Source organism: Sapajus apella, unplaced genomic scaffold (genome assembly GCF_009761245.1).
Source record: "Sapajus apella isolate SASKATOON/1434 unplaced genomic scaffold, GSC_monkey_1.0 scaffold24, whole genome shotgun sequence".
NCBI lineage: Eukaryota > Metazoa > Chordata > Mammalia > Primates > Cebidae > Sapajus > Sapajus apella.
The window spans coordinates 88,325-99,741 of NW_022436964.1; the positions used below are offsets into that span (position 1 = coordinate 88,325).

Genomic DNA, 11,417 nt, shown 5'->3' on the forward strand with positions numbered 1-11,417 from the left:
TTTTGCTTTTGTCCCTTCAGTTTCTACATTTTCTACTTAACTATCCCTGCTTCACTAATTCTCTTTCCATCTGTGTACAAAAGACAGTTTTAAAACCTATTTTTGAGGTCTTAATTTCATTTATTTATATTTCACTTCTAGGCTTTTCCATTTGATTATCTTTAAATAGATAACAGACAGTGAAATTACTCATTTCATTATCTGTTTGGATATATTAATTACAGTTATTTTAAAGTTCATGCCTGATAACTCCCATACTGAACTACTTTAGGTCTGTTCCTGTTTCTATTTCTTGATATGTCTGGTAATATTTGGTCAAATGCCAGGTATTGTGTATAAAAACTTGCAGAGGCTCTAGGTATCTTCCCTCATGGAAGATTCATTTTATCCTCTGATAGGCTTTTAGAGTAGGGCAGATTGCCCCAGTCCAGAGAGGCACTGAGTTGCCTTAAGGTAGGGTTGCAAAATGTGTGAAATCTCTTTTAACTCTTTGTTCACCCCTCCTTGCTTTCTAAGCTGTAGCCCTCCAGAAGTCACAACTGAAGGCCTAGGCTCCTCCTCTCCTCAGCACCACAGGACTACCAGAAATTCCTGTTTCTCACTTGTTTATTTTTTTGTTTTGGTTATTTTGCTGCTTTATGCTTTGATTTTTAGCTTCTTGTATTATGTAATTTAAAAAATTGTCAAATGTCTTTAAGGTAAAACTGTCAAGTGTTGAGGTCACATCTCTGCAACTCCCTTCTTTCAGGAACCTTGGCAGCTCTGAACTTCAGTTTTTGCCTCCAATCCTTTGAAATTGCTGACAGCTCTGATGACTTCTCTGCCTCTAACAGCTGCCCTTGCTTGGCCTGGGTTCCACTGGACTTTGCTCCACGTACCTTTTTTTCTTTGCTGATTTTGCTTTGTATCCTTTCACTGTAATAAGCTGTAACTGAATTTGACTGTGTGCTGAGTCCTGTGAGTCTTCCTAGCAAATCACTCCCTACAGTGGTCTTCGGACCACTGATAAGCATGTTCATTCTGAATTTCTGTTAAGATTGGTTGTCCCAGAGATTCTAATGTTCTGCTGAGAATGATCAGAGACAGATAGTACTGTGATCCTTTTATGGATGTGTGCAGCTGAGGCTCAGAGGGAGAAATTTACTTGAGGCCATCCATCTAGAAATTCCTGTCAGAATCAGGAATTGGATTGAGGTCTAACTCTAAAATTCCCATTCCTTTATTGTATCTTGTATCCTCCAAGTATATAACCAAAATTACTAAAAGATAATGGTTTCAATTTTTGAAATGCTCTTGTATAATTTGGATAATTTAATCATTTAACACTTACATTATGTGTAAGTAATGTTTTAGATCAATGACAAAATAAGTTGGTGCTTAGTGACATAGTTAATTGCTGCTTCCCAAAGCCAGCTTAGTCATACAACTGCTCCTTGACTTACAGTGGGATTATGTCACAATAAACCCACCGTAAGTTGAAAATACTATAAGTTAAAAACCTATTTTCTACACCTAACTACTAAACATCACAGCTTAGTCTAGCCTACATTAAACATACTCAGAACACTTAAACAGTAGCTTGCAGTGGGCAAAATCATCTAAGGCAAAGCCTGTTTTATAAATAAACTGTTGGATATCTCCAGTAATTTATTGAGTATTATACTGAAAGTAACAAAACAGAATGGTTTTGTAGCACTGTCAAGTCAAAAAATTGTAAATGGAACTATTACAAGTCAGAGGCTGTCCATATTTTTTTTTTAAACAAAAGTACAAATAAATTAGCAATTTTTTTTTCAAATAGAAAAATATTCTCGTTGGATATTTTGTATGCTATTTCTTTGTGTGTATGCATGTATGTCTATGTGCTGTAGCCATTTAAACCTGACAAAAATTGTTACTTGCATTTTCTCTGGATAACTTTGTTTACTTTGTGATATTTGGGAGATGTTATATTTATCTCTCACAAGATAGGAATAAAATTTTATAAATTATATAAATGAAATACCTCTGGTATTTGTACAAATAGAAAGATTTTCTTTCACCCTAAATCTGACATTTCAATACAAGAAAATAAGATACAATCAGCAATTCACAAATTGCTGATAATTTAGACAATGGCATATTTTTCTGTGCATCATTTTCAAAAAGTTTTCCCTCATGATATTCCAACTCCATGGGCAGTGGTTTGCTTTCATTGTGCCTGTTGTAGGTCATGGAGCTGAAGATCTACATTCTGGTGTCTTGGATGGCAAATGAGCTCTTATGGAAAGAGCCTATATTTGAGAGAGATGGTGAATTTTTTAGGTTTATTTTTATTTTATGCTTAATAGCTTAACATGAGGGTAGCCAGAAAACTTTCTGAATCTGCATAAAGCAAAAGTTTTTTTCTGTTCTCTTTAGAAATCAGTTGGAATTATAAACCTTTTCTGCATCATAATGACACCATACAGCAGAGAATTTCAATGCATTCATCCTGTGAGAAAGGCTCTTTGGGTGACAGTTTTGATGTTTTTCTTTAAGCAGCATAAACAGGATTTGGTTTTGGGCTAAAATACTGTTTTCTTTAGAATGAAATGTTTCTGAATTGCTTTTGGCTTAGTCTATTCAGAGTAGAAGGAGAAACGTTAAGGCAGGTGTACATAGGGCAGCTGTCAGAGGAGGAAGCAGAACCAGGCAAAAGGAGTAAACATGTGAAAGAAATGGGGGAAGCCAGGAAACAATGGCATTAAAACAAAGTAATCATAATGGGAAATCATTAAGTACGTTAGACTTTCTTTTTCTTATGAGTGTAAGAATTTTTGGACTCTTACCTGCTTATGTAAAGCGATTATTTTATAACCTTAGGGCGAGTGTCCTTGAAGTCTTTTTTTTTAAGTGAAGGTTTTGTGAGAATCATAGGAAATAATGTCTATGAAAGCATTTCCTAAGTTGTAAACTGCTCAAAACCTATGTTGAAATTATTAATAAAAGCAAAGATGAATTGCTGTGATTGGTCTTGTGCCTCAAAGTTCGTTCACTAAAGTAAAATCAGTGGGATGAGGTAATAGAAAACTTGAGGATTTCATCAACCTCAAGGCTTTTCATAGAGTTTAGCAAACGTTTGTTGAGGTGCCTGCAATGTGTCATGGCCTTCTGGAAGCTGACAGGAGGTACTCAGATGGGCAAGTCACAGTTCTTGATCTTAAAGGTGCTTGTGATTTAGTACTGAGAAGATATGCACACAAATGAGTGGTTTCAATTGCATACAAAAAGTGATCAGATAGAATGTACAAGGTGCAAAGGGAATATAGAGAAAGGACATATATCCTAAGATGGGCTTTAAGGAAAAACATCTGAAGATGAGACTGAGGTGTGTTTTGCACAAAGAATATTTAGAAGAAAGATGTGAAGTATACCTGCATTTGTCCTTTACAAAAGTATTCCTTCATAGCAACTGGATACTTATAAACTGAGACTGGATTATTTATAAAGAAAAGAGGTTTAACTGGATGATCGTTCTGCAGGCTGTACAGGAAGCATGGTGCCGCCGTCTGCTTGGCTTTTGGGAAGCCTCAGGGTGCTTTTACTCATGATGGAAGGCAGAGCAGGAGCAGACATGCCACATGGCGAGGGGGGAAGTGCTACAGTCTTTTAAATAACCAGATCTTGCATGAACACAGTGAGAATGCACTCATTACCATAACAAGAGGCACAAAGCCATTCATGACCCAAACACCCCACCCCCAGGCCCCACCTCTGACATTGGGTATTACATTTCAACATGAGATTTGGAGGAGACACACATCCAAACCATATCAGTACCTATGCAGAGGAAACAGTGCTGGCGAAGGCTTGCAATATGAAATGCGAGGCGTGGAGTGGTCAGGATGTTGAGTGGCAGGACTTGCTTGTAGAGAACTTTGGTGAGTGATACCTAGCATACTGGAAGAAGATTGGGCTTGGTGGGGAGAACAGTGAGCTCTCCAGATGCTACATTTGAGGTGCATGTGAGGCAGTCATGGGACTATATCTGGCAAGTCCATGCATGTGCAGAAGTTCAGTAGAGAAATTGGGGCCAGAAATTTGGATTTGGAAATAATCAGAATACAGATTAAAATAGATGAACTTGTTCAAAGAGGGCATGCTTATAAGAGCTGTTGGCTAAGAAAGGATTTTTATAAATACAGTGCCTAGGTTTGAGGAGCACATGGTCACCATTGAGAAGGGACAGAAAGGAATTAAGCAAACTAGAATAGAAGGGTATCAGAATTTTCACCACAATTTTACTAGCGGTGGAGAGAACTAGTAAAAATGGACTGAAAAACGGTGATTGGAATAGGAGTCTGGTTTTAGTGGAATGTTGGGAGTTGTAATTTTTTGTTTTTCTCTTTCCCCTATCTCAGTATTTATTCTCCTAGCTCCTTCCAGATCCCCTGATACCTTCTCTCTATTCTGTGTCTTCTCTCTCTCTCTCTCTCTCACACACACACACACACACACACACACACACACACACACACACACACACTTGTGCATACCTCTTTCCCTCGCTAACTTCCTCCTCTTTGCACACTCAGCCTGACTAATGTGCCTGAGCTAGCACGGGTGTCCTCCTCACGATAGCTTGATGTGCTCCGTATACTTCAATTCTAATGTAGACCTTAAAGAAGCTGTGCCTAGGAACATGGTTTTATTAGGACCTGGAGAAGCAAGAGTCAAGTGTTAGGGCCAGTGTGGGTTACAGGAGTGGCGTCAGAGGAGTGGACTAGTTCCATACTCTTATTCCACACCCTTATCAGAATGGGTGATTTCAGGACACAAATGGAGTTCTTCTCATAGTCATGATGAATGAGCCAAGATCAAGAACTGACATATTTCTGAGAATTCCTTGTGAAGATGCTTCTTTTGACATCTTCCTGAGAATTCCTTGTGAATATGTTTCCTTTAATTTTCCAGTTACTTGCCTTTTGTCTTAAAAGTGCACATTAACACCTGATACCAGCATCACTCTAAGATTCCTTACTGTCAAGCTTATTTAGCTCCATCCTGGGCATCCTTCTTGCTCCTAAATCATACTTCTCTCATTCTGTTTCCTCACTGACTTCAGCTTATAGGACTAGGTTTTTTCTGTACACTCCTTTTGTTCAAATTGATTAACGCTCTAATATTCAGTTTCCCAAGTAGAACTAGATCCTTACTCTGGTCCCAGTGCAGTGGCTGGGCTCCCAGCAACCAGATTCACTTCTGCCAAGTCTGTTTTCAGATTGGGGGAAAGGTGGGCTAGAATTCTGCTGCCATGGATCTCCTGAACAATGCGTGCTTCCCTGCCCACCTATCCAACACATGGATTTTGTGTTCTTCCTACCTGTTGGGAGACACTGGCCACTTCTTGTCTGTCTGGAAGCAGCCTCTATAGTTCTGGGTGGTTTCCCCAGCTCCTGTGCTGGCACAGTGCATAACTTTTTAGTACCTGTCTCTTCCTCACATTTCCATTATCATTTCTTCTTGTTATGACTGTCTCCAGGAAGAAGGTATGTCGCAAGAGAAGATTTGTCTTTTCTTACTTCCCTCTTTCCCCCTTCTTTGCTTCAGCTGATTTTCCATTTATTCTTAGAATCACCTGGGACACCACTAAGAATTTGAAATACAAACTCAGGAAGGAAGAATGAATTATTATATTTCAAAAGAAACATGATAAGTCATTTTAAAAGGTCAAATAAGGTTGAGCACAGTGGCTCATGCCTGTAATCCCAGCACTTTGGGAGGCTGAAGCAGGCGGATCATTTGCGATCAGGAGTTCGAGACGAGCCTGGCCAACATGGTGAAACCTCATCTTTATTAAAAATACAAAAATTAGCCAGGCATGATGGCAGGGGCCTGTAGTCCTAGCTACTCAGGGGACTGAGGTGGGAGAATCGCTTGCACCCGGAGGCAGAGGTTGCAGTGAGTCGAGATCATGCCAATTGTACTTCAGCCTGGGCAACAGAAAGACTCTGTGTCAAAAAAAAAAAAAAAAAAGCCAAATAATCATTTACTTTAATCTAACTTGTTTCTCTAAAGACCTAACAGATTCATACTAAATATTTTAGTCGCAAATTAAAAACGGTGAAATTGTTCTTGCGAGTGTTAGGTATGTCGTGAAGTCTCACATAATCCTCCAAGCCACTCAGCTTGATTTATTTGGACTAGTCTATCATATTGCAAGCTCTGAACTTTTAAGAGGAAGTTTGCTACATTAGAGCAAGGTGGTTTTGCAATGCATTTTTCTCTTTAATGAGCAAGATTAAAGCAATTATAGTAAAAAGATATTCTTGCCAGATGAGTCTTGCATTCTCTTCTCAGAAAATTAGAACCATATAATCTTATTAACTTTCCCATCCCACCTTAACTTTCAGATATCTGAACTGAATTTAATACTCAGTTGCAGGAATTCTCTCATTTTAGGTGCCTAATTACTGAACTGAATTTAATACTCAGTTGCAGGAATTCTCTCATTTTAGGTGCCTAATTACATCTGCTTCTCTCTTATTTTAACAGATTCTTGTACCCTTTTTACTGTCTGATTTTATAGGTTTTAATTGCATCAGCGATAGGAAATCCTTTTTGGAAACAGGTGGGAAATAAATAAACATACATCCATATGAAATTAAGGTAGATTTGGTCACTACCTTAGAGATTTTGAAATGTTTCTGTAGTGTTTCTTTGATATTGTGTGTTATATAGAAATCTCACAAATGGGGAGAAATCAGAATAATGTGATATTTTTCTTGTTTTGTTGTTTTTTGTTTTTTTGTTCTTTTCGTTAATGTGATATTTTTCTAGGAAAGAATACTTTACAGAACCTAGTAGAAACGTTGTCTCAGTCCCAAACAACCTGCTTCATGAAATATTTAGAAGCACTTAGTGCTTTTAAGCAAATGTCTTATTCTGTGTCCTTAGGGAAAGTAATTAATCTGGGTATGGAGTGTTCACTTGTTTTTCGTTTTTATTCTCGACCTACGGAAACTGGGAGGGTGGGTATATGGGCTGTTTTTTATGGCAGCTAATCACTTTATAGAATTAGAGTGAGTGGTTTTAGTGTATTACTCAAGAAGCCAATTAAATGCTCACAGTTTCTTGTAAGGACTATTCAAATCATATGTTGCCTGCTTTACAGTGACAAAGTAGAATTTAAAAATAAATCTTAGCTTGCAAATTGATGAAATCTTTCAAAGAAATAACCTGATGAGAGAGTTCATTTTTTTTAAGGTACCTAATTTTAGGATATTTATTGATACTCTTGTAATTAATAATTCACGTTTCACTGCTTATTGTCAATACAAGGAACTTTCACCTATTATAAATCTCAACTTGTTCATTTGGATAAGATTTTTAAAGTGAATGCAGCTTATATTATATTGGAATCAAAGTTCAGTATGGTGAAAGAATCCTATATTAGGGCCTTAAAACATAACAAAGTCTTGTTTGTTCTATGTGTTTTGGCTACAGCCCTACCACTTACGTTTTGGATGAAGATGAACCTCGATTCCTTGAAGAAGTTGATTACAGTGCAGAAAGTAATGATGAGTTAGATATTGAGTTGGCTGAAAATGTGGGAGATTATGAATCTTCTGCTCAAGAAGAAGTACTTTCTGACTCTGAATTATCAAGAACATACCTACCCTGAGCCCACTGCCATCTCTTGTTAACCACAAAGAAGAAATGAAATATCTTGGTTTTTATTACACAGGAAGTTTGAGAGAAATGAGTTTATACAGAGCTGACTCAAAAAGTTACTTGGGCCGGTTTGGTTTCAAGACAATAAATATGTTATTCATTAATGATAAAATTGGCGCTTGTTTTATTTTAGATATTCAGTGCACTTTATGTAGCATTGAATGAACAAATATTGGATTTACTTAAAAAAAACCCCTGAGTATCATTGCATGAATTTTTATCTCCTGATGGTTATATCCTGCATCAAATGGGTAATTTTGAAGTGTGTTCAGAATGTAAAATTGAAATTTTAGAGTTGTTGAAAATCCTGAGTTGTTAAAAACTAATATATATGTACATGGATTTCTATAGATGTGTTTGTTTAGAGGTGGGTAGATATTGAATATAAGATTGTTCTTTAGAATCATGTTAACTGTTGGGCTGTGACTGAAGTACTCCAAGGTTTACCTTGAGACCATTACATTCTACATTTACCAAATTAAACAAATAAAAACTGTATTAAATGTTGCATTCATTTTGTCATCTTCTTTAACCAGCTCAGATTATTTGACGTATAGAACTTTGTGAGAATATGATTAAAAAAAACCCATAAAAATATTATAAAAAGTTGTTTTTAAGAAAGTTGGCTGGGCATGGTGGCTTATGCCTGTATTCCCAGCAATTTGGGAGGCTGAGGTGGGCGGATCACCTGAGGTCAGGAGTTCAATACCAGCCTGGTCAACACGGTGAAACCCTGTCTCTACTAAAAATACAAAAAGTAGCCGGGTGTGGTGGCACACACCTGTAATTTCATCTACTTGGGAAGCTGAGACAGGAGAGCAGCTTGAACCCAGTAAGTGGACGTTGCAGTGAGCCTAGATTGCTACTGTACTTCAGCCTGGGCGACAGAATAAGAATTTGTCTCAATTAAAAAAAAAAAGGAAGTCGAATATTCTAGTCTTAAGTTTTGTTATGATAGAGGTATGCCCATACCTATCATAAGAGATATATCTGAACCGCTCTTTTAATATTGTGCCTCATGGATACACCTAATTACTGCAGTTGAACAATTTGTCAAGAAGCTTAAAAAATGCAGTGAGAAGATGATCTGATGTTAAATGCGCATTTGTCTACTGAGCTTATTCAACATCTCCTGAGCTGTGCTGTGTAATTAGACTTAGTGAAGTCAATTGACTTAGGGCATGCTGACACTGGCATCAGAATCCTAGATGACTGCAGTACATCTAAACCCTTTCTTGAAGTGATACCTACCTGGATTTTAGCCCTCTTGCTGCAGGAATGACTTTATTTTTAAACAAAGCAAATCCACTGATTTTGGATAAGTGTTTTAAGAACTATGTTTCTGATATAAGAAAACAACCTCCAAAAGATACCTCATTGCAGATTGTTGCCAGGATTCAGGTGCTTCAGTTTTGGCACATGTTTTCCTTACTTTTTCCTAGATTATAGTGTTTTTTAACCTGTTATCATTGAAAAAAAAAAAAAAAGAGATGTAGTTCAGATTTTTGTATTTTCTAAATCAGTGATTTTTCCTTGTAATATTTAACATACTTCATTAACAGCATAGATTCTTTTTGGTGTTTTGGGAGCCACATTTAAAAACGTAGTATGGAGCAATTGAAACAGGTCTTTTTCACTAGCCTAATTCTTAGTAATCTCAGAAAACAAACGTCAAATAGACCATGAAGCTGAACTGGTCCTCTTAGTGTGGTAACCAAATTTAGGAAAGAAAAATCAGGATAATTTAGCAAGGAAAGTATTTAATTTATTTAATATTTATAATTATAAACAATTATTTTATGATTTGTATAGTTTATATATAAAGCAATTACATATTTTATTATAATTATACTTTTTCAGGGAGTAAAATTTGGAACCGCCATGTCCATACAGTTGTTCCTTAGTATTCTCGGATTGGTTCCAGGACCCCCACAGATACCCAAATCCACAGTTGCTGAAGTCTCTGATATAAAATGGAGTAGTATTTGCATTTAACCTATAGACATCCTCCCGTATACTTTAAATCATCTCTAAATTACTTATAATACCTAATACAATATAAATGGTATGCAAATAGTTGTTATACTGCATAATGTGTGTGTGTGTTTGTGTGTGTTTCTTAAGAGATGAGGACTCACAATGGGATGCTTTGACCAGGCTGGTCTCTGACTCCCGGGCTTACACAGTCCTCCCACCTCAGCGTCCCAAGTAGCTAGGAATGCAGGTACTCACTACTGTGCCTGGTAGTTTTGTGAATTTGCATTTTTAAAAATCGTGTCATTGTTTATTGAATATCTTCTGTCTGAGATTGGCTTAATCTGTGGATATGGAACCTGTAGATATAGAGGGCTAGCTGTGTATGAATTTTTGGCTTTTACAAAATTAGAAATTAAAAGCCAAGATAATCATGTGCAAAAAGAAGCTACAGTTACTACAATGTGCAGAACGGCTCAAAAATTTCAATTTATTATGTTAGCAGTATAAAAACTAACCACATACTATTATGATATTTTACATTAATGAAGTACTTTAGCATACACTATGAGCCTGAATAAAGCTTTTTATTAAATATTCACAAGATTGAAGATAAATTCTTTATAGTTAGGAAATGATTTTTTCATAATAAATAGCTTTGAAAACATTTTTAAAAGTTTAGGGCTAGGTGCGGTGCCTCACACCTGTAATCCCAGCACTTTGAGAGGCCGAGGCAGGTGGATCACTTGAGGTCAGGAGTTCCAGATCAGTGTGGCCAACATGGTGAAACTCCATCTCCATGAAAAATGCAAAAACTAGCCAGGCGTGGTGGCATGCACCTGTAATCGTAGCTACTCAGGTGGCAGAGGCATGAGAATCACTTGAACCTGGGAGGCGGAGGTTGCAGCAGTGAGCCGAGATGGAGCCACTGCACTCCAGCTGGGGTGACAGAGCTTGACTGTCTCAAAAAATAATAATAATTGAAATCCTAAGGTTCCTAGTTAGAAATATAATTAAGTTTTATTGGGTATTAGTAGTTAAAATTGCCCTGATTTTTACTTCTGTGGCCTCGTTTTTTTCCTCAGATTATGCAGTGTTTAAATTGTGGTTTAGATGTCTTCAATGGCATAGTTCTGAAAATCAGTGTTCTACGTTGTGCAGCAGTGATGGGGTCTGAGAAACTGAGTCTGATGATGGAGCTTAGATTTATTTACTTTGCATCTGGAACTTTGAATCTTTTAAATACAGTTTTAGTCTTATACACTGGTTCTCATGTTGTAATGTGCATCCGAGTCTTCCGCGGGTCTTCTGAAGACAGTTTGCTGATTTTGTAGATCTGGGGTAGGGGTCCAAGGATCTGCATTTTTTGCAAATTCCCAGGTGGTGATGCTGCAGAACCACACTTTGAGAATTACTAGTATAATCCAGTATGCTCTTCCAGCATCACAGCTTCCTGAGAATCTCAGGACTTGTCAACTGCAAATTAGCATTGGGGAGAATTTAGATCAAACTAATTTGTAGAATCAAGGAGGTCAAGTAAGGTCACAGGGGCACTGGGCAGAGCCAGGGTTTAGCCCAGGTCTCCTGACAACTGCCTCATGTCCTTACCACAAAGGAGCTGCTATCCTTTGCCTCTCCTCAAAGAGTGAGACTGTTAAAAGCTCAAGGATCTTTCTTGAATTTATGAAATTTGTTCAGGCAAGATAAAAAGCAAAAACCTATGGTTCACATTGACTTTTTGTAGTGAT

The 11,417-nt window shown here is 37.3% G+C and overlaps 1 protein-coding gene across 3 annotated transcripts in view; it reads left to right on the forward strand.

The window, feature by feature from the left end:
• AGTPBP1 (ATP/GTP binding protein 1) overlaps positions 1-7,887 on the forward strand; it is a 91,126-nt gene extending 83,239 nt beyond the window's left edge. For 2 of the 3 annotated variants that reach the window (XM_032290789.1, XM_032290790.1), the window contains one exon: positions 7,468-7,887. In XM_032290789.1, coding sequence (XP_032146680.1) covers positions 7,468-7,645 — 178 coding nt within the window. In that variant the 3' untranslated portion in view covers positions 7,646-7,887. Of the gene's footprint in view, positions 1-748; positions 2,990-7,467 lie in introns of those variants that run through there. The other variant, XM_032290791.1, reaches the window with a different exon arrangement.
• The last annotated feature ends 3,530 nt before the right edge of the window (positions 7,888-11,417 follow it).